At 42.1% G+C, this 24168-nt stretch overlaps 1 protein-coding gene across 1 annotated transcript; it reads right to left on the bottom strand.

Annotated features, from left to right (window-relative positions):
* Window positions 1-1193: 1193 nt before the first annotated feature.
* On the bottom strand, window positions 1194-21938 carry LOC135513906 (cholesterol 25-hydroxylase-like protein). Its single transcript, XM_064936907.1, has 2 exons — window positions 21335-21938; window positions 1194-10213 (listed from the first exon to the last, which is right to left on the bottom strand). Exons 1-2 carry the CDS (start codon window positions 21838-21840, stop codon window positions 9754-9756), a joined length of 966 nt encoding a protein of 321 aa, XP_064792979.1. The 5' UTR covers window positions 21841-21938; the 3' UTR covers window positions 1194-9753.
* Between the last annotated feature and the right edge of the window lie 2230 nt (window positions 21939-24168).

Genomic DNA, 24168 nt, shown 5'->3' with positions numbered 1-24168 from the left:
ACAATTCTAATTTAGTGTAAACAAATATTTATATGTAGTTGACCAATCAACAGTGGTGGAAAAAGTACTCAATTGTCATAATTGAGTCATTTTTGATTAAGGCATCTTTACTTTAAGTAAAAGTCAACAAGTAAAATATTACTTGAGTAAAAGTCTAAAACTATCTAGTTTTAAATGTAATTAAGTATAGTGCTGGAAAAAGTACTCAATTGTCATACTTGAGTAAAAGTATAAAAATTACAAGTAAATGCTATACATCAAATTCCTTACATTAAGCAAACCAAACAGCACAATGTTCTTGTTTTTTTTTAGTTTACAGACAGTGTCACGCCCTAACCTTAGATATCTGTTTATCTATATATTTTGGTTAGGTCCAGGTGTGTCTCGGGTGGGTACTCTAGTTTTTGTATGTCTATGGGTTTTTATATATCTATGTTTGCCTGATATGGTTCCCAATCAGAGACAGCTGTTTATCGTTGTCTCTGATTGGGGATCATATTTAGGTAGCCATTTTCCTCATGTGTGTTGTGGGATCTTGTCTACAGTTAGTTGCCTGTGTGCACCAGTAGCTGCACGTTTCGTTTGGTTGGTTTGTTGATTTGTTCAGTGAGTTTCGATTTATTAAAATTATGTGGAACTCTACTCACGCTGTGCCTTGGTCCGATCCTTACGACAAACGTGAAAGACAGGGGCACACTCCGACATTATTTACAAACTGGGTACTTGCGTTTAGTGACTCAGCCAGATCAAACGCAGTGGGGATGACAACGTATGATATTGATAGGTGTGTGAATTGGACCACAATTCTGTCCTTCCTGATTCTTTGAACAAGTACTTTTTTGATGTCAGGGAAAATGTATGGGAGTAAAAAGCACATATTCTTTAGGAATGTAGTGGCGTAAAAGTTGTCACAAATATAAATAGTGAAGGAAAGTACCCCCCAAAACGACTTAAATAGTACTTAAGTATTTTTTACTTTACATCACTGCCAATCAAAGTCATTGTATTATAGTATACTAGCATGAGCAATTAATAACCTTTTACTGCAGTTGGCTAAATCAAGGTCACAGAGTGTTTCTTGGTAGTATTACACAAATCTACTTTGAAACAAAAGTATACACCTCATACACATGGGAATGGGCTTAAAAAGCCTGCACCATGTGAGATATAGCATTAAATGTATTACATTGAGGTTGCATCCCAATATTACACTTTATTTACATCACAGCAGACTGAAATATAACAGAACCGTTTTAAAAAGAAACCAGATTTTCAGCGATACACTTAAAAAAAAATGAAATTATAAACATTCCACCCATGAGGCCACTAGAGGATGATTTGGTCATTTATATTTTCTTTACAAATAGTGTATTTATAATATCTTCCAAGCATACTTTTACAAATAGACCTAATCATTAACCACATTGACTATTGTAATTAGCCATGCAAAGGTTACCTTGATTGACCAAAGCATCTTCTCAGCCAATGTTACAACAGTTATTTACAAATAGTTGTGGCTGGAGTGACCAGTTGTTCACATTACAGTAAAACATTAACATACAAAAAATGTGTAACGTATAATTAAAAGTGCAACATTATTCAGTTGGAAAATGAACATCAAATTTGAATTAGCTAAATATGAGGAACAACATAATTCAAAACTTCAGATGCAGAAAAGGATGCTGGGTAATATGCAAAAATATCACAAATGTATCATTTGAATATTTCTGTACAGTTCTGACATATAAAAGTAGTTATTTGTTACATTTGACTGTGTAAAACCAAGCAGTACAACTTATTTCTCTGAGAGTGAGGCAGATACAGTTGAAGTCGGAAGTTTACACACACCTTAGCCAAATACAGTCCCTCCTGCAGCAAAGCCACCACACAACATGACACTGCCACCCCCGTGCTTCACGGTTGGGATGGTGTTCTTCAGCTTGCAAGCGTCCCCCTTTTTCCTCCAAACATAACAATGGTCATTATGGCCAAACAATTCTATTTTAGCTTCATCAGACCAGAGGACATTTCACCAAAAAGTACAATCTTTGTCCCCATGTGCAGGTGCAAATCGTAGTCTGGCTTTTTTCATGGCGGTTTTGGAGCAGTGGCTTCTTCCTTGCCTTTCAGGTTATGTCGATATAGGACTCGTTTTACTGTGGATATAGATACTTTTGTACCCGTTTTCTCCAGCATCTTCACAAGCTCCTTTGCTCTTGTTCTGTAACTGATTTGCACTTCTCGCACCAAAGTACGTTCATCTCCAGGAGACAGAACGCATCTCCTTCCTGAGCGGTATGATGTCTGTGTGGTCCCATAGAGTTTATACTTGTCCATCTGTACAAACAATAGTGCACATGGTACCTTCAGGCATTTGGAAATTGCTCCCAAGGATGAACCAGACTTGTGGAGGTCTACAATTTCTTTCCTGAGGTCTTGGCTGATTTCTTTTGATTTTCCCATGATGTCAAGCAAAGAGGCACTGAGTTTGAAGGTAGGCCTTGAAATACATCAACAGGTACACCTACAATTGACTCATGATGTGATGTCAATTAGCCTATCAGAAGCTCCTAAAGCCATGACATAATTTACTGGAATTTTCCAAGCTGTTTAAAGGCACAATAAACTTAGTGTATGTAAACTTCTGACCCACTGGAATTGTGATACAGTGAATTATAAGTGAAATGATCTGTCTGTAAACAATTGATGGAAAAATTACTTGTGTCATACACAAAGTAGATGTCCTAACTGACTTGCCAAAACTATAGATTGTTAACAAGAAATTTGTGGAGTGGTTGAAAAACTAGTTTTAATGACTCCAACCTAAGAGTATGTAAACTTCAGACTTCAACTGTAATAAAACATTTATAATATTGTGTTTCTACCCGCGGACATACATCCACTCGCAAAATATTTACAGCCTCCAAACAGTGGTGAATGGAAGGAGACATCTGTTACACAAAACACCAAAATGTGTGATGACATTTTCCGATCGTCATTAACAGGGATGCAAACGGCTGAGGGCCCAAAAAGGTGACCCTTTTTTTTTGCACTGAAACATGCAAAAAAATCCGTTAGGGGGAAATGCAGGCTTTAACTAATTAAACAACAAAGAACAAAGAAAAAAAAAGTGGTTCATGTGAACCTGACTCGCAACTAAAAAATGTAAAGCAAGCAATCCAATGTCATTTGTTTCCTAGACTTTACTGCAAATGACAAGTCTTCAGAAAAAAAACAATACACTAATATTGCAGTTAGCCATGCCAGCCTTTATAATAGAATGTTTGTGACCACACACACATATTGCACTTGGGAAAAAACATCTTAAAGTAGAAATAGACTGAAACAGGCATTATATTTTTGCTCTATTATAGTGGCCACTATAGTAGACATCGATCAAGTGCACAAGGCTATATTGGCAAAAATAACATTCACTTAGTAAAAAATATATTTAATCCCCCCTCACTCACATGTTACTGTCAAGTTCAACACAACAATATATTTGGGCTCCACTGCACATTATTACATTGTACACTTTCTGTCTGTGGACATCAGCAAAAGTGAGAAAGAGGGAACGTGTGTGGTGTTCCTTTCACCTCTATAGTGGCCTCCAGTTTAAGCCAGGCCCATCTCCAGCTACACTTCATCCCTGAATCCACTTGTTTAACAAGCAATGCCTCATTTTCACCTAATTCTCTCACTCTGAAAATTAACCACATACTGTAAAGGGAAAACATTACCTAGCATAGTGGTTAGTTTGTTAGCTAGTTAACAGTTCACATAGTTGCTTACTGGACCCTGGCAATCTAACAGGTTATAACTTGAGGAAGGGCAAGGAGTCGTATACCAGTTAATACTATAGCGAATTGGTTAGGTTACTAATGTTAGATCATCTGATGTTGTAACTTTAGCTGACGTTAGCCGTCTGATTTTATTAGCAAGCTAATTTTCACACCATACACTCAATTATTTGATCTGATAATGCTGCTCAACATTTCTCTGGATAGCAGAGAATTCGATCCAGCTAGCAAAATACTTAATGCTATTACTTCTTCCTCCACACTTTCTCCCTCACCTCAAACTTTCCAAATGCCAGTAGTTTTTCAGTTATAGCTCATGAAGTACGCTTCATCACTTTCTCACCCTTGTCTCCGTGGTCAGGTTTCTCACCTAACGTTACCTCTTCGTTATCGCGCCTGCCCGTCCAACATCACTACCCTGGACAGTTCTGACTTAGAATATGTGGACAACTACAAATACCTAGGTGTCTGGTTAGACTAAACTCTCCCTCCACTCACATTAAGCATCTCCAATGCAAAATTAAATATAGAATCTGCTTCCTATTTCGCAACAAAGCATCCTTCACTCATGCTGCCAAACATACCCTCGTAAAACTGAACATCCTACCGATCCTCGATTTTGACGATGTCATTAACAAAATAGAATCCAACTCTCTACTCAACAAACTGGATGCAGCCTATCACAGTGCCATCCGTTTTGTCGCCAAAGCCCCATTTACCACCCACCACTGCGACCTGCATGCTCTCGTTGGCTGGCCCTCGCTTCATATTCGTCACCAACCCCACTGGCTCCAGGTCATCTATAAGTCTATGCTAGGCAAAGCCCCACCTTATCTCAGCTCACTGGTCACCATAGCAGCACCCATCAGTAGCACACGCTCCAGAAGGTATATTTCACTGGTCACCCCCATAGCCAATTCCTACTTTGGCGGCCTTTCCATCCAGTCCTCTGCTGCCAATGACCGGAACGAACTGCAAAAATCACTGAAGCTGGAGACTCATATATCCCTCACTATCTTTAAGCACCAGCTGTCAGAGCAGCTCACAGATCGCTGCACCTGTACATAGCCCATCTGTAAATAGCCCATCCAACTACCTCATCCCCATACTTTATTGATTTATCTTGCTCCTTTTCACCCCAGTATCTCTACTTGCACATTCATATTTTGCACATCTATCACTCCAGTGTTTAATTGCTATATTGTAATTACTTCACCACCATGGCCTAGTTATTGCCTTACCTCTCTTATCTTACCTCATTTGCACACACTGTATATAGACTTTTTCTACTGTTTTATTGACTGTATGTTTGTTTATTCCATGTGTAACTCCGTGTTGTTGTTTGTGTCGAACTGCTTTACTTTATCTTGGCCAAGTCGCAGTTGTAAATGAGAACTTATCCTCAACTAGCCTACCTGGTTAAATAAATAAATAAAAGGGGACGTGCTTCTGTAACTGGCAAACTGACTTTCCAGCGCGCACGCTGATGCTGTAACTCATAAATTGGTTGTCTCTTCTTTCTTCAGTCCCGTGCAGCGCTGCTTTCTGTTACGTAAACGATTGGCTGAGTAAATGATTGGATGAGCTTTGGATACAGCTCCAAACGCGACTGGGTCACCTATTTTGGATTCAAAACCGCGAATTTCACCTAAAGGTGACTAGTTTGCATCCCTGCATTAAGCCAGAATTTATGCTGTCCATGTGCGTCTTGGTGGCGCCAACTCACCATTGCCTTGGCAAAATGTCAGTGTTCTCTTCTAACCACATCACATTTTGGAGTATAGGCTATACCAATGTGAAGATACCGATGACAATTTTCTTAGACAACTGTACTGTGTGTTATAACGATTGGAGAAGGGGAACATGGAACAGCAATCCCACATGTTATACATTGAAAAGAGGGGGTGGGGTTGTATCACTTGGATGCCACTATGTGATAGATAAGTGTAACAGTATAGACTTTACGTCCGTCCCCTCGCCCCGACCTTGGCGCGAACCAGGGACGCTCTGCACACGTCAACAGTCACCCTCGAAGCATCGTTACCCATCGCTCCACAAAAGCCGCGGCCCTTGCAGAGCAAGTGATGTCACCGATTGAAACGCTATTTAGCGCGCACCACCGCTCACTAATCTAGCCGTTTCACACCCGTTACATAAGCTTGCCAAGAAACCTCAGTAGAGAGGAGTGTGCTGAACTGAACCAGATGTTCCTTGCCTATATATGCTAAAATGTATTTATGTCTAAGAGTCCAATGCTGGCTGCATCCAGAAAAGGTCTCCCCTGCGCAGGTCACTATTGAATAAACCCTGGGTGAATGCTTAACAGTTCTCGACAACAAGAGCAGTTGTTTCAACAACAGCTGTTTTCAAGTCCATTTGCTCATATTTCATGCCTCTAACATGCAGTAGTGATAAAAGGTGGTGTAATTGCCTACAGTTTTCGTTGACATTTTATTTTAATTATTTTGATAGGCTCATGTACAGTGAAACCCACACTATATATTTTGCACCATAGTGCCTTACTTTCACACCTGAAAATAATCAGAGGAAAAAAAACGCTCTTACGAAGCTCTAAGAAACATATGGTTATCAGAACGATATGCGCTAGCTGGGCTAGTAGTGACAGTAGAATAAATAGCCTGACTATAAGAGTAGAGTAATTATAACAAGCTATTAACAGTCTATTACAAACATGCCAATTTAGCCAAAGGACCAGCATTGTCTCTCTACATCTATGCTCATCACATATTGAGATCTCTGCCATACCTAAGTCCCATATGAATCAACACATAAGCACCTGGAATTTACAAAACACACACACTTTATAAAATGTATTTCCAATCAAAAACTGTTTTTCCTAAACCTAACCGTTACTCTAACATTCACTCCTAAACTGAACCCCAACCTAACCCCTAAGCTTAAAGGGATACTTTACAATTTTGGCAATGAAGCCCTTTATCTACTTCCCCAGAGTCAGATGAACTCATGGATACCATTGTTATGTCCACACGCACACACACACATACGTGGTGTAGGCAGAAATCCGTTGATGGCAGGGCCATCAAAAATTTAGATGGATGTCACATCCTGACCATAGAAAACCTGTATTTTCTATGGTAGAGTAGGTCAGGGCGTGACCAGGTTTTTTTTGTTCGAGTTTATATTTTATATGTGGGGTTCTAGGTTAGATTTTCTATGTTGGTGATTTGTATGATTCCCAATTAGAGGCAGCTGGTTATCGTTGTCTCTCATTGGGGATCATACTTAAGTAGAATTTTTCCCACCTGTGGGTTATGGGATATTGTTTATGTAGTGTGTTTGAGCACTACGTAGTCACGGGTCTTTAAGTTTTGTTATTTTGTTTTCAGTTTCACTTATTCATTAAAAGATGTGGAACTATACTCACGCTGCGCCTTGGTCCGACCATCATCATTATAACGAGCGTGACATTGGGACTAAATTTAGGCACTCAAATCATTAAATTATCATTAAAGCATAGCCTACCTTAAACCCTACTGTAATCAATCACACACAACAAACCATTTAACATGTGATTTTGCATTAAATGACATTCGTTTTGTAGGCCTTCGTAAATGCATGACTCTTGCATTTAACATGCGACTCACATAGATCTACACATAATAAACCAGAGGCCTAAAGCTTAATTAATAGACTATGAGACTAGAACATAATGCCCAGATATAACTGTAATAATGACAATAGGCAGCCATAGCCAATATAGACAAGAACAGTGGTCACCAACCTTTTCTTAGACGAGATCACTTTCTGAGTAAAAATACAAGCCTAGTGCAATTCTCCGCTGGGTGCAGGAGATCAAGTGTTCCTACAATGTGTGATATCAATGAAATGGTTCAATAGCCTATAGGGCCTAACTATAGTGCATGGGTGGAGAAGCACAGAGCTAAGTTCGATTTCCAATTAAACTTCTTTCCTAAAAATGATAGGCCATTGACTGGAAATAAATATTGTTTCATTAATTTGCCTAATTTAATATATAATAAGAGAGGTCCAATTAGAGTCCTGTATATTTCAAAACTGGAGTCTCTAGCTAGGCTATATGATGACACTGGTAATAGGTCAGTTTTTGTAGCCTACAACTTGCGAAGCGCATCAGAGTGTAAGTTGAAATAACTTTTTTATTTCACTGGACTGATGGTTATGTCTCAGCAGAGGGAGGTAGAGAGTGCGAGTCGAAGTAGAGAAGCGTGTTTCATGATTTCTAAAAGTATCAGTGTTGTAGTGCTGATCATTGTCTCTGAATGTACTGAAACTATATTTAAGGCCCTTGATTAGATCAATGCAATCAGTGACTGATATAGAGGGGGATTGGAGGCCCTTCATGGCAAAATCACTGATATCAAATAACTGCGCCAACATCCTCTTTTATACAAGGTCTCTTGAACAAGATTAACAGTGAGGTTTGTTTGGCTAACTAGCTAGCTAACACTGAGTAGCCTACACAGTGTAGCCTAGCCTACACAGTGGTACGCTGCTGTTTCCTGCACATGGTATCAGTGTGAAGTGACACGTGCCAGAACCCGTCCATTATTTTGAAGTTGATCAACTGTAAATAATCAAGCATAATTCAAATTCATTTGAATTCATGAATGGAATTGATTTTATGTACAGCACTAGATTTTTTGTGGTGTCTTGAAACTCATCTGAAAGGCACCTTCCAAATAAAATGCATTATTCTTATTGTCTCTGAAGCCTGTGATAGAAAAATTACATGTTTACCTGATTTGTTTGATATTAATACTTAACAAATAGGATATTTCTGTTCTGTTAGTGTCTGTGTTTTTTTGGTCTCCACTCTAATTCCCTGCAGCTAATCTGAGCGTATGGTCACCAGAGATGGCTTGAGTTGACAAATGAGTTAAAGACTGCATTGCATAGAAAATATGTGGTTAGTGTAACCAGGAGGAGTTTAGAACAATTCCTCATTGTCTCTAAATCATCCTTTCATCTGGGAAACTAAGCCAGGGAGGGGTGAAGACATCACCCACGTGCAGATAACAACAGAATGAACCCAGAGTGACTTATTTCCACGACAAGCTTCGGATTCTGTCTCTGATTCTGTAGGATGCAATTTCCAATCCAGCAACAGAAAGATGTTTGAGATTTTTGTTTTAAGCCTATCCCAAACCTTAACCACTCAGAGTTAATGCCTAACCTTAAGATTTCGGAGTTAATGCATAAACTTAACCTTAAACACTTTGAAATTTGCAACAACTTCAAAAAGTTTTGTTTGAGAAACATGGACGAACGTCTAATTCTGACGTGAGACTGTGAGAGCTAGTTGAGGCTTCACCGTGTGGCTGTTTTACCAAGTTGTATCCGGGCTGTATCACAACTGGCCGAGATTGGGAGTCCCATAGGGAGGCACACGATTGGCCCAGCGTTGTCCGGGTTTGGCCGTCATTGTAAATAAGAATTTGTTCTTAACAGACTTGCCTAGTTAAATAAATGTTAAAAATCGTAGTGCCATAGAGGAAAAAGCAGATTGGTTCAATCCAAAGCCGACATGTAAAGAATATTAAATAATGCATCTGTGATTTGTATTTATTGCAACTTTCTGAAGATGCAATGGCATGGGAATGCCTGTGTCTACCACTTTGTGCAGCCAGTACATTTTTTTTTTTACATGTATACTTTAACTAGGAAAGTCAGTTAACATTGCAGAAACAGTCATTTCTAAAGGCCTTCCAGTAAACTTTCCAAATGAAATGTTAACTGCAAAGTAGGCTTACCTGGTAGAATGAATTGTATCAAATCAGGTGGTATTTTGATTAGCAAACTCTGCTATTGCACATGCAGTACAGAAACACTGCCAGCCAAAAACCAGTCTCTTGATGTGCTCAATTGAAATTAAAAGGGGAACTAAAAGTTTTATTTTCTTCCTCACACCTCAAACGTGGTCTCCTGATGTGATTTAAGCTTTGTTGTACGTGCACATACATACACAGTCAGACCCCAGGCTTTTCCTCCTCCTCCTCCTCCTCATTGTCCTCCCTCCATGTTTCCTCCCAGCCTCCTCCCTTACCCTCAGGTAGGTCCCACAAAGCCAGTCCCAGTGCCTGAAGTAGGGGGCGTAGTTCCCCCTGTAGACGTGGTGGTGTGCCTGGTGGAAGGGGGCCCCTCCGAAGCAGGGCAGCAGTCTATGGAGGGCCCAGGGCAGGTCATAACCACAGTGGTCTTCTACGGCCAGCCAGGTGTTGAGCAGGTGGAACAGGGCCTCGCTCAAAGGGTGGCAGCCCACCACCCAGGCACTGGTCAGGGCCAGCACCTGCAGGGAGAGGAGCTCAGCTGGGCTGGCATCCTGGGCAGTCAGGGCAAAGGTAATCCGGTTCTGGTGGTGAGCCTGGTGGACTATCCGATACAGCCAAGGAACCCTGGGGACCATACAGACAGAACTTTGATGTGTATGCACTATAACTTCGTTGTCTGGGTTACAACTAAATTATCAAAAACATAGGTGTGTGGTGAATTATGAGGAGTAGCCTTTTGTGATTGAACCAGTGACACCTCAAATCAAATCACATTTTATTGGACACATACACATGGTTAGCCGATGTTATTGCCAGTGTAGCGAAACACTTGTGAAATGCTCTGGCGATTGAACCAGTGACCCCTACAGTTACAGGGCGAGCACATTCTTGGCATATGCCATGATATGCTTACATACAGGAAGGCCCTGAGAAGCAGTGATGTGCAGTCAGGGTAGGCAGTGCTCAACCTGTGATAATCTAAGAAAAAAAGCTACTATGAAAAGCCAAATAAAAACACAATTACAGTGCCTTGCGAAAGTATTCGGCCCCCTTGAACTTTGCAACCTTTTGCCACATTTCAGGCTTCAAACATAAAGATATAAAACTGTATTTTTTTGTGAAGAATCAACAACAAGTGGGACACAATCATGAAGTGGAACGACATTTATTGGATATTTCAAACTTTTTTAACAAATCAAAAACTGAAAAATTGGGCTTGCAAAATTATTCAGCCCCTTTACTTTCAGTGCAGCAAACTCTCTCCAGAAGTTCAGTGAGGATCTCTGAATGATCCAATGTTGACCTAAATGACTAATGATGATAAATACAATCCACCTGTGTGTAATCAAGTCTCCATATAAATGCACCTGCACTGTGATAGTCTCAGAGGTCCGTTAAAAGCGCAGAGAGCATCATGAAGAACAAGGAACACACCAGGCAGGTCCGAGATACTGTTGTGAATAAGTTTAAAGCCGGATTTGGATACAAAAAGATTTCCCAAGCTTTAAACATCCCAAGGAGCACTGTGCAAGCGATAATATTGAAATGGAAGGAGTATCAGACCACTGCAAATCTACCAAGACCTGGCCATCCCTCTAAACCTTCAGCTCATACAAGGAGAAGACTGATCAGAGATGCAGCCAAGAGGCCCATGATCACTCTGGATGAACTGCAGAGATCTACAGCTGAGGTGGGAGACTGTCCATAGGACAACAATCATTCGTTTATTGCACAAATCTGGCCTTTATGGAAGAGTGGCAAGAAGAAAGCCATTTCTTAAAGATATCCATAAAAAGTGTTGTTTAAAGTTTGCCACAAGCCACCTGGGAGACACACCAAACATGTGGAAGAAGGTGCTCTGGTCAGATGAAACCAAAATTGAACTTTTTGGCAACATTGCAAAACGTTATGTTTTGCGTAAAAGCAACACAGCTCATCACCTTGAACACACCATCACCACTGTCAAACATGGTGGTGGCAGCATCATGGTTTGGGCCTGCTTTTCTTCAGCAGGGACAGGGAAGATGGTTAAAATTGATGGGAAGATGGATGGAGCCAAATACAGGACCATTCTGGAAGAAAACCTGATGGAGTCTGCAAAAGACCTGAGACTGGGACGGAGATTTGTCTTCCAACAAGACAATGATCCAAAACATAAAGCAAAATCTACAATGGAATGGTTCAAAAAAACATATCCAGGTGTTAGAATGGCCAAGTCAAAGTCCAGACCTGAATCCAATCGAGAATCTGTGGAAAGAACTGAAAACTGTTGTTCACAAATGCTCTCCATCCAACCTCACTGAGCTCGAGCTGTTTTGCAAGGAGGAATGGGAAAAAATTTCAGTCTCTCGATGTGCAAAACTGATAGAGACATACCCCAAGCGACTTACAGCTGTAATCGCAGCAAAAGGTGGTGTTACAAAGTATTAACTTAAGGGGGCTGAATAATTTTGCACGCCCAATTTTTCAGTTTTTGATTTGTTAAAAAAGTTTGAAATATCCAATAAATGTTGTTCCACTTCATGAATGTGTCCCACTTGTTGATTCTTCACAAAAAAATACAGTTTTATATCTTTATGTTTGAAGCCTGAAATGTGGCAAAAGGTCGCAAAGTTCAAGGGGGCCGAATACTTTCGCAAGGCACTGTATATAAATTATTTTTTTGTTATCTAATGTTTTTTTCTCAATGATTCTAGTTGTTTTTATGCTCAATCTCAAGAGTTGCTAAAACTGCATCAAAACCTCAGGAAAGAAGCCAGGGTATTTATGCCTTCCTTCCTGACTCCAGTCACTGTTCAAATCACATTTTATTTGTCACATGCACCAAATACAACAGGTGTAGACCTTAAAGTGAAATGCTTACTAACAAGCCCTTAACCAACAAAGCTTTAAGGAGTTAAGACAAAAAAAGATAAATAGAAAATAAAAGTAACAAATTATTAAAGAGCAGCAGTAAAATAACAGTAGCGAGGCCATATACAGGGTGTATCTGTACAGAGTCAATGTGTGGGTGCACTGGTTAGTCGAGGTAATTGAGATAATATGTACATGTAGGTAGAGTTAGTGACTATGCATAGATTATAAACAGAGAGTACCAGCAGTGTAAGAGGGGTCTGGGTAGCCCTTTGATTAGCTGTTCAGGAGTCTTATGGCTTGGGGGTAGAAGCTGTTAAGAAACCTCTTGGACCTAGACTTGGCGCTCCGGTTCCGCGCGGTAACAGAGAGAACAGTCTATGACTAGGGTGGCTGGAGTCTTTGACAATGATTAGGACCTTCATCTGACACCGCCTGGTATAGAGGTCCTGGATGGCAGGAAGGTTGGCCCCAGTGACGTACTGGGCCGTATGCACTACCCTCTCGTGCCTTGCGGTCGGAGGCCGAGCAGTTGCCATACCAGGCAGTGATGCAACCAGTCAGGATGCTCTCAATGGTGCAGCTGTAGAACCTTTTGAGGATCTGAGGACCCATGCCAAATCTTTTCAGTTTCCTGGGGGGGAAATAGGCTTTGTCGTGCAATCTTCATGACTATTTTTGTGTGTTAGGACCATGATAGTTTGTTGGCGATGTGGACACCGAGGAACTTGAAGCTCTCAACCTGCTCCACTACAGCCCCATCGATGAGAATGGGGGCGTACTCGGTCCTCCCTTTCCTGTAGTTCAAAATCATCTCCTTTGTTTTGATCACGTTGAGGGAGAGGTTGTTGTCCTGACACCACATGGCCAGGTCTCTGACCTCCTCCCTATAGTCTCATCGTTGTCGGTGATCAGGCCTACCACTGTTGTGTCATCGGCAAACTTGATGATGGTGTTGGAGTCATGCCTGGCCATGCAGTCATGAGTGAGGGAGTACAGGAGGGAACTGAGCATGCACCCCTGAGGGGCTCCCGTGTTGAGGATCAGTGTGGCAGATGTGTTGTATTGTTGCTTTTGTCGCACTGTTTTGCTTTATCTTGGCCAGGTCGCAGTTGTAAATGAGAACTTGTTGAACGCTTGTGTTGAACGCTGAGCTGTAGTCAATGAATAGCATTCTCACAAAGAGATTGCATCATCTGTGGATCTGTTTGGTTGGTATGCAAATTGGAATGGGTCTAGGGTTTCTGGGATAATGGTATTGATGTGAACCATGACCAGCCTTTCAAAGCACTTCATGGCTACGGGTCGGTAGTCATTTAGGCAGGTTACCTTAGTGTTTTTGGGCACAGGAACTATGGTGTTCTGCTTGAAACAATGTTGGTATTACAGACTCAGTCAGGGACTGGTTGAAAATGTCAGTGAAGCCACTTAACAGTTGGTCAGTGCATGCTTGGAGTACACGCCCTGGTAATCCGTCTGGCCCTGCGGCCTTGTGAATGTTGACCTGTTTAAATGTCTTACACACATCGGCTACGGAGAGCGTGATCACACAGTCGTCCGGAAAAGCTGGTGCTCTCATGCATGTTTCAGTGTTACTTGCCTTGAAGCAAGCATAGAAGTAATTTAGCTTGTGTGGTTGGTTTGTGTCACTGGGCAGGGGGCGGCTGTGCTTCCCTTTGTAGTCTGTAATAGTTTGCAAGCCCTGCCACATCCGACGAGCGTCAGAGCCGGTGTAGTAAGGTTCAATCTTAGTCCTGTATTGACGCTTTGCCTGTTTGATGGTTCGTCGGAGGGTATAGCGGGATTTCTTATAAGCTTCCGGGTTAGAGTCCTGCTCCTAGAAAGCGGCATCTCTACCCTTTAGCTCAGTATGGATGTTGCCTGTAATCCATTGCTTCTGGTTGTGCTATGTACGTACGGTCACTGTGGGGACGACTTCATCGATGCACTTATTGATGAAGCCAGTGACTGATGTGGTATATTCCTCAATGCCATCGGAGGAATCCTGGAACATATTTCAGTCTGTGCTAGCAAAACAGCTCTGTAGCTTAGCATCTGCTTTATCTGACGAGTCACTGTTGCTTCCTGCTTTAGTATTTGCTTGTATGCAGGAATCTGGAGGATAGAATTATAGTCAGATTTGCCAAATGTTGGTTGACGGAGAGTTTTGTACGCATCTCTGTGTGTGGAGTACATGTGGTCTAGAGCATTTTTCCCTCTGGTTGCACATTTAACATACTGGTAGAGATTAGGTAGAACATATTTGAGTTTCCTTGCATTAAAGTCCCCGGCTACTAGGAGCACTGCTTCTGGATGAGCGTTTTCCTGTTTGCTTATGGCCATATACAGCTTATTGAGTGGGTTTTAGTGCCAGCATTCGTCTGCGGTGGTATATAGACAGCTACGAAAAATATAGATGTAAACTCTCTTGGTAAATAGTGTGGTCAACAGGTTATCATGAGATACTCCACCTCAGGCGAGCAAAACCTTGAGACTTCCTTAGATCATGCACCAGCTGTTGTTTATAAATATACATAGGATGCTGTTCTATCCTGACGAAAAACTAATGTCCCGTTGATAGGATATACGTGCTCGTAATTTGTCTATTCTATTATCGATTGATTGTACGTTGGCTAATAGGACTGATGGTAAAGGTAGATTACCCTCTCGGCGATGGATCCTTACAAGGCACTCGGACAGTTGTCCACGATATCTCCGTCTTTTCCTCCTGTGAATGACAGGGATGAGGGCCCTGTTGGGCGTCCGAAGTAAATCCTCCCCGTCCGACTCGTTGAAGAAGAATTCCTCCAGTACGGGGTAAGTAATCGCTGCCCTGATATCAAGAAGCTCTTTTCGGTCATAAGACATGGTGGCAGAAACATTATGTTCAAAATATGTTACAAATAATGCAAAAAAACACACACAATAGCACAATTGGCTACGAGATCGTAAAACGGCAGCCATCTCCTTTTGCAACATTATTATTTCCATGGGAAGGACAGGGTACGCAAAAGAATCACTGCTTTGCCTAGCTTCATTCGTTGCATTGAGACTATTTCATATGTTGTGCATGCATATTGCCTAAACATTTGTGGGTAAGTCTGCGGTAAGCTCTGCACATTTGGGCGTGTCTACATAATTGTATATAAGACAGCCGATCAGAGATCAGAGGAATGTTTTGCAACACTTTGGACAAAAGCCAGGTTTGATCATTTTGTTATCCTTGGCCGTAAAACACTGTCACTGAGAGGTTCACCCTAAAAGACAGATGAATAGACTTCATTTACAAGGAAAGGTCGGCCAAAACATATTTTCCTTGCAATTTGTGGGATAGGCTACTGTTGAATGAAAATACATGTAGAGTATATAACTGAAGCATTTTATTTACCTAGCTAGAATTTCATTTGAGACACTGACATTTTGAACTGCATTTTCAATAATTTTTATTGTTGATATGGACATTTTGTTAGAACATTATTTATTATACAGTACCAGTCAAAAGTTTGGACACACCTACTCATGCAAGTGTTTCTTTATTTTTACTATTTTTTACATTGTATAATAACAGTGAAGACATCAAAACTGACATAATTGTTGGAAGTTGGTCTTTTACCAAATAGGGCTATCTTCTGAACCCCTCCCCTACCTTGTCACAACACAACTGATTGGCTCAAATGCATTAAGAAGAAAAGTAATTCCACAAATTAACTTAACAAGGCACACCTGTTAATTGAAATGCATTCCAGATGACTACTTCATGAAGCTGGTTGAGAGAATGCCAAGAGTGTGCAAAGCTGTCATCCAGGCAAAGGTTGGCTACTTTGAAGAATCTCACATATAAAATATATTTTAATTTGTTTAACACTTTTTTGGTTACTACATGATTCCATATGTGTTATTTCATAGTTTTGATGTCTTCACTATTATTCTACAATATAGAAAATAAAAAATAAATAAAAACACTTGAAAGAGTAGGTGTGTCCAAACTTGACTGGTGCTGTATATGTGTGTAATAATATTTAGCATAATAATATTATTGTGCGTGTGTGTGTGTGCGTGTGTGTGTGTGTGTGTGCGCACGCGACAGGCAACCGCAGGGTGCATGTGACACGTCTAGTGCAGTAGTGCCTAGGTAGAGTTTAGTGGAATGCCCGCTTACCACGTTTGCATACTCTCGCTTACAGCACGCTGCCGCCGGCAAGCCCTTGTGGTGAATTGTTCAGCATCTTCATGCACAAGTCTCCCCTTGCCGGTACAAAGCCTCTCCATGACCAACACTCCTGTCGGGCCTCCTCATGGTGGCACACGTTAACTGGTTGTCTTGAAACTCCAGGCTAACCGGCAGGGGACCTGGGAGCAGCAATGGGCCCCAGAGATGCGTCTGTACAGGCCCACCTCTGTGTGGACACATCCTGGCAGCCATCAACCACTGTCCCACTGCCTTGTGGGTTAATCTGGTACAACAAAGGCTAGAGCTAGAAAAGCAGCGTGCTGGCGGCATGCGGTAGGCGGAGGCCGACAGACTGGAGGTCCGGCAGCCTCCTGCAGCTGTGGAAGATACTGGTCGTCCTGGGTTTCACCCTTGTCACTGGACTTTCACTGTAGGAAGAAGTAGTGCAATTGGGGATTGCGCACCCTCAGCGGCACTTTAAATAACTTCCTATGCACAGGTATCGACTTCTGACCTTGGTGAAGCCATCAACCAGAAACCGGACTAAAGTCTGGGGGCATTGGGGTGTATGGTGACGGGCGCAGGAGTGAATGCACCGGGAGCCCCTAATCATACCCCTGCACGCCAGCGGCACAGGGCTACTATGGTAGCCAGCAGCTGGCACTTGAGTAGAATCTGCTCACATCAGACTACTGTGTGACTGATTAGCCCTATTAAGGAGCCACACTGCTCACCCCAGCTGGGGAGAGGCTTAGAAAAGGTAGCCTAAAAATTGCCCACTCACACCATCCTGGATAGACTACCGGACCTACCAGGAGTTCCACTCACGCCATCCTGGATAGACTACCGGACCTACCAGGAGTTCCACTCACGCCATCCTGGATAGACTACCGGACCTATCAGGAGTTCCACTCACGCCATCCTGGATAGGCTACCGCACCTATCGGGAGTTCCACTCACGCCATCCTGGATAGGCTACCGCACCTATCGGTAGTTCCACTCACGCCATCCTGGATAGGCTACCGCACCTATCGGGAGTTCCACTCACGCCATCCTGAATAGGCTACCGCACCTATCGGGAGTTCCACTCACGCCATCCTGGATAGGCTACCGCACCTATCGGGAGTTCCACTCACGTCATCCTGGATAGGCTACCGCACCTATCGGGAGTTCCACTCAGTGGTCGAAAAATGCTAAAGAAAATAATTCCCCTGAGACTGGCGACATGGAACATCAGAACTTTTGGACACTGACGATAATAGCGATAGACCCCATCGGAGAACAGCTTTGATAGCTGCAGAACTAAGGCGCTACAACATTAACATTGCTTCCCTGAGCGAGACCAGGTTCCTGGATGAAGGTTCAATGAAAGAGGAGGGAGAAGGTTAAACCTTCTCCTGGAAAGGTTAGCCTCCGGGTGGACAACATCAGCACGGTGTGGGACTGGCAAATGAGAACAGCCTTCTACCCAGCCTCACCGAAACATCTGTCGGCATAAGTGAAAGACTCATGTCTCTCCGTATCCTCCCAGCCAAGATGCGTTATGCTACTCTTCTCAGTGGATACGCGCCAACGTTACCATCTGAAAATGAGAGAAAGGACTGCTTCTACCAGTCACTAGATGAGGCAATTCACAGCATCCCCATTAAAGACAAGATCTTTCTGCTGGGTGGCCTCAACGCAAGGGTGGGACAGAACAACAAAATATGGAGTGCTGGGTAGGCATGGTGTTGGCCAAGTCAATGAGAACGGCATGGGACTGCTAACTCTATGTGTCGCGCATGATCGAATTGTCACTAACACCTTGTTCCAGCAGAAGAACAAATATCCAACATCATGGATGCACCCACACTCCAAACACTGGCACCTGATTAACTACGTCACAGTGAGACATTCTGATACTAATGACATCCTGCTGACACGTGCCATGGGAGGTGCAGAATGCTGGACAAATCACCGTATGATACTGGATAATTACCAGGTGAAAATAGGTCTCTCTCCCCCCCAACACCTGCAGAAGTCCAGTAAGATGCATCTGCACTGTATCTGGCTTGAGAAAGGTGCAGTAAGGGACGAGTTTCGGTCGCTCTCTCGCTGAAAGGCTGAGGGAGACTGAGCCTCTGAGTGCAGAGGACCCCATGGAACAGAAGTGGACATCTATTAGCTCAGTGCTCTACCAGGCAGTGGCTCACTCCATTGGCTACAGAGGTAGGAAACATCATGACTGGTTTGATGAGAACTCTGTCCAGTAAGGGTCAAGTAAGGCTGTGATGGTGTCAATGTGCACAAAGCACACAGGGCTACTCTCAACAGCACCACATCTGCTACCCTTCGCAAGCAATGGCATGCATAGCGCAAGGAAGTGCAAACAACTTACCATTTTGAAGCACTACTCAATCAGCATCCTCCTACAGACCACTCCATCCTGGAAGAACTGCCTGTTCATCCACCCATTTAAGACCTCAACCATTTGCCAACCTTCCAAGAGGTGTTATCCTGGCGCTGACAGCATCCCGGCAGAGCTACTTAAGGGAGGTTATTTCTGCACCAGAACGCTCCACCAGTACATCACCAAGGTTTGGGACCGGGAGATCGTCCCTCAACAGTGGCGGGATGAAAACATTGTCATGATCACTAAGAACAAGGGTGACAAGTCCATCTGCACAACAGCCAGGGGATATCCCGTCTGGCTGTTGCCAGCAAGGTCCTGGCCAAGGTGATGCAACACAGGCTGGTGAACAACATCACAGAGGCTGCTGCCAGAGTCACAATGCGGCTTCAGAAGGAACAGGAGTATGGTCGACATGACATTCATGGCAAGGCAACTCCAGGAGAAGTTCAACTTTTTTGGTGCGGGAACAAGCTGTCGTACACGTCAATCCAGAGCATCCCAAACATGCTCAATGGTTGACATTTCTGGTGAGTATGCAGGCCATGGAAGACCTGGGATATTTTCAGCTTCCAGGAATTGTGTATAGATCCTTGCGACATGGGATGTGCATTATCATGCTGAAACATGAGGTGATTTCCGCAGAGGAATGGGCCTCAGGATTGCATTCAAATTGCCATTGATAAAATGCTATGGTGTTCTTTGTCCGTAGTTTATGCCTGCCCATACCATAACCCCACCATGGGTCACTCTGTTCACAACGTTGACCTCAGAAAACCGCTCGCCCACATGACACCATACACACGGTCTGCCATCTGCCTGGTACAGTTGAAACCCGGATTCATCCATGAAGAGCACACTTCTCCAGCGTGCCAGAGGCCATCGAAGGTTAGCATTTGCCCACTGAAGACAGTTACGACACCGAACTGCAGTTAGGTAAATACACTGATGAGGACAACGAGCAAGCAGATGAGTTTCCCCGAGTCAGTTTCTGACAGTTTGTGCAGAAATTCTTCGGTTGTGCAAACCCACAGTTTCACCAGCTGTCCGGGTGGGTCGCTTGTCTCAGACGATCCCGCAGGTGAAAATGCCAGATGTGGAGGTCCTGGGCTGGCTTTGGTGGACATTCCTGCAGTCAGCATGCCAATTGCACACTCCCTCAAAACTAGAGACATCTGTGGAATTGTGGTGCGACAAAACTGCACATTTCAGAGTGGCCTTTTATTGTCCCCAGCACAAGGTCCACCTGTGTAATAATCATGCTGTTTAATCAGCTTCTTGATATGTCAGGTGGTTGGAATATCTTGGCAATGGAGAAATGCTCACTAACAGGGATGTAAACAAATTTGTGCACAACATGAGAGAAATAAGCTTTGTGTGTGTATGGAACATTCCTGGGATATTTTATTTCAGCTCAAGAAACATGGGACCTACACTTTACTTGTTGCATTTATATTATTGTTTAGTATATTTGGATGAAATGTGTACATATTTTGGTATTTTACTGCCACCTATTGGTTGTAACTGTGGATGCTACATTGATCTTGAGAATCCCACAGTAACGGTGTCATAATCATTTTTCCCATTGGGGATTTTTAGAAACAACAACCTTATTTAGAGCCAAAAATAAATTATAAGGGCTGTGTTTCGTGTAGGCTTACCCTGGTGTGAGGTTTTGATAACCATGTAAATCTCTCTCAGACAAGGTGACTTCTATTTGTCTTTATTTACTCTCAGATTTGAAAATGCTATTTAACACCAATGTAGATATCATGCAAAACTACAATTCCCTGCAAGCTCCTGCACGTCATCTCTAGATGACACCTTTGCTAACATGTATTGTGTCAATTTAAAACTTTCACAAGACAGTTCACAGCATTGTCTATTTAAAGAAATGTAGCCAATTTATTCATTACTACATTTAGCTAACATCTAGTTAATCCAGAGATCCTTACCTTTTATTCGATTCAGTCGTCTCATCATGGCATTTGTGGTTCATTATGATAGCCACATTAGCCGCCATAAGTCGCCATGTCCTAGAGACACTTATACAAACGTCACGACTGGGTAAAACCTACACCAAACACAGACCTTATTTTAAGTGTTTCGAAAATCTCATATGGGAAAAATTAATGGTGGTAACACGACTGGACCATTTCCCTGTATGACTACTAGGTTTTGGAGGTTTTATGATTCATACTGTCGAACTCTATGGCTGAGCTGAGTTGAGCAGTGTCATTTTGTCAGATGATATGAAATATGTCGCCATATTATGCACAACCTGAAGTGAATCACTACACATCAAAGTGTCTCATAAAAACAAAAAGCTTACCGATGCATGGAATAATGCCATATGAAGAACAGCGCATCGAATAGAAGTAGGCATGCGATAACCTCCGCTATGAGCACTCTCCAGGATGGCGCGAGTTCTGGAAATATTGGATTCCGAACGCTTTGGTAAAGCGCGCTGGCGGGGAGAATAGTTGTCAGGTATTTGATAAAAATCCTCCAAAAGCAGTCAACCCATCGCTGCAAACACAACCCCAACGGTTCAGCGTTCCTAGAGATCCTGTAGAAATGCATCCGTGGCCAGAAACATCCCAGCGCTTCAAACACTAGAAAAGGTGAGCAGAGGAGAATGTGGATGAAGAACGCAAAGCATGCGGGCAGATAAGGTGACGTGAGGAACTCTCGTCGCGCTCGCAGATCATCCCACAGCGCCTGGAGCAGTAATCTATCTCCATTTGGGTCCCCATGTTGATCAAAAGTACAATTAATGTCAGCCATAGGCTTCATATTTAATCTAATCAAATTGTCAACGGGAAGTGTTCTCAGCATCTAACCAAGTGTTGGCTATTTGAAATATCGGCAGTCCTCTCCAGCAATTTCAATCCAACTGAAAGTAGGCTATGAATTTAGTTATACAAATACTTATTTTCTCCTCCTTCATGGTTGGGAACACACCCATTGTGCACAGACATCAATTCAACTGTTGGTTCAACGTAATTTCATTGAAATCACGTGGAAACAACCTTGATTAAACCAGTGTGTGCCTAGTGGGCAGGCTTGTCTGTTATTTGGTGGGAGGGTAGTTGATTCATAGCAGCAGTTAAATCTATGAGACAGTCAATCAGACCGTTTCCCATAACCAAACCTCTTGCATGGGGTCTCTCTATGGTCAGAGACAGATTCAGAAATCATAGGCATGGGGCTTTTTATAGCCCCCCCCACCCCTCTTCCCTGCACACTATCATTTTCTGTAATCAAATCCTTGCACCAAGATGCAATCCGATGCTTGGTACATTTACTGTTGAAGAAGAAAAAAAACGTTATATTAAAGCCATAATGTTTGCCATGTGGCATCGGCTACAGTTGAGCAGAGGCGATTTCAGGATGTCCACACATAGATATAAAAAAGACCACACCAATGATCGAAATGAGTGGCTACTCTGACTGACAACGTGATATCAATCTGGGTTTGAATTCGAACAAACAATAGCCCAGGCCAATGAACACAGATTGTACAATATTAGGAGGATTTGTTTGGACACACCTACTCATTCAAGGGTTTTTCTTTACTTTTCGTATTTTCTAGATTGTAGAATAATAGTGAAGAAAACAAAACCATGCAATAACAATTATGGAATCATGTAGTAAAAGTGTTAAACAAATCAAAATATATTTATATTTGAGATTCTTCAAATTAGCCACCCAATTGCCTGGATGACAGCGTTGCACACGCTTGGCATTCTCTCAACCAGCTTCATGAGGTAGTCACCTGGAATTTCAATGGCATTTCTGGCATTTTAATTAACAGGTGTGCCTTGTTAAAAGTTCATTTGTGGAATATCTTTCCTTCTTCATGCATTTCAGACAAACAGTTATGTTGTGACAAGGTAGTTGTGGTATACAGAATATAGTCCTATTTGGTAAAAGACCAAGTCCATATTATGGCAAGAACAGCTCAAATAAGTAAAGAGAAACGATAGTCCATTACTTTAAGACATGAAGGTCAGTCAATCTGGAAAATGTAAAGAACTTTGAAAGTTTCTTAGGAGGCCATTCCTTCTCTTGCTAGAACAAAATACACATTTTCTAGCTTTGACAAATCTGATGTATTAGTTAAACATATCAATTGCACAGTTATGACTAAGTAGGTTATGTATCAAATCCAGAAAAAAACGTTGCCACAAATCTGTCACAAGCAGACATGTACACAAAAGGTAATAATCACATCTTTTGTGAAATAGGGGTAGTCTAGACTGGTCTGTTCCCAATGTGTTTCATTCAAACCAATGCTACTTCTTCACTTGGAAATTATTTTGTTCTGTCAGTCCTCTCTAAACTAAAATGAAACTATGAACTGTCTCATGCTTGAAATCCCCTCTACAAGACTATATGATGCAGGAATACTGAAGCAGGATTACTATCTGAAGCAGGAATACTGGAATACTTCTGATTGCACACACTTAATACCTGACTGGGAATCTACACTCCTCGAAAAAGTGGTGCTATTTCCCTAGGGTTCTTCGGTTTGGCCCAATAGTGGAACCCTTTATGATGCTACGTAGATCTTACCTTGAACCCTTTACTTAGTAGAATCCTCTATGAACAGTTCTAGAACCCTTCTTCCTAGAACCCTCTATGAACGATTCTACTAAGAACCCTTTTATCTTTGAAGGGTTCTTCCTAGAACCTTCTATGAATGTGATGTCTATGAATGTTTCCATCAGCCTTATTAGCCTTCACAATTAAACTATTTATGACAATAGTGTTTTACTCGACACAAAGAAAAATTACACTGAACTCTGACTATTAACACCAACCCTGGGGTTATTTTACACCACTGAGTGTTAATTTAACTCCTGAATGAACACTAGAAATGTTACACTGAAATATCAACACTAGGTCAAACTGGCCAATTTGCTGTCTACCATACAATATACTGCTGTTTCACGCATACTCCCTTCTATTCTTCTTCTCTCTGCACAGAAAATCTCAGAAAATACTCATTTGAAAGACAGAATTGATGGCACAGATATCAACTATGTCGGTACTGTATATGTAAAATTATTAAGGGAATACCAGATACATGCACAAATATTCCCATATAGGTAGTTTACAGCATTCTCACATTTTTTAACTGGTCAGATTACTCAAACTCCT

Source organism: Oncorhynchus masou, chromosome 25 (assembly GCF_036934945.1).
Source record: "Oncorhynchus masou masou isolate Uvic2021 chromosome 25, UVic_Omas_1.1, whole genome shotgun sequence".
In the NCBI taxonomy this organism is placed as follows: Eukaryota; Metazoa; Chordata; class Actinopteri; order Salmoniformes; family Salmonidae; genus Oncorhynchus; species Oncorhynchus masou.
This window is presented reverse-complemented; position numbering and strand designations above follow the sequence as displayed.

What these genes read in the sequence shown, in the direction of transcription:
- LOC135513906 (XM_064936907.1), bottom strand. Translation starts at nt 21,840, where the DNA reads ATGCTGAGAACACTTCCCGTTGACAATTTGATTAGATTAAATATGAAG. An exon ending in TGGCATTATTCCATGCATCG is followed by an intron (nt 10,214 to 21,334) that starts GTAAGCTTTTTG and finishes TATGGTCCCCAG; the next exon opens with GGTTCCTTGGCTGTATCGGA.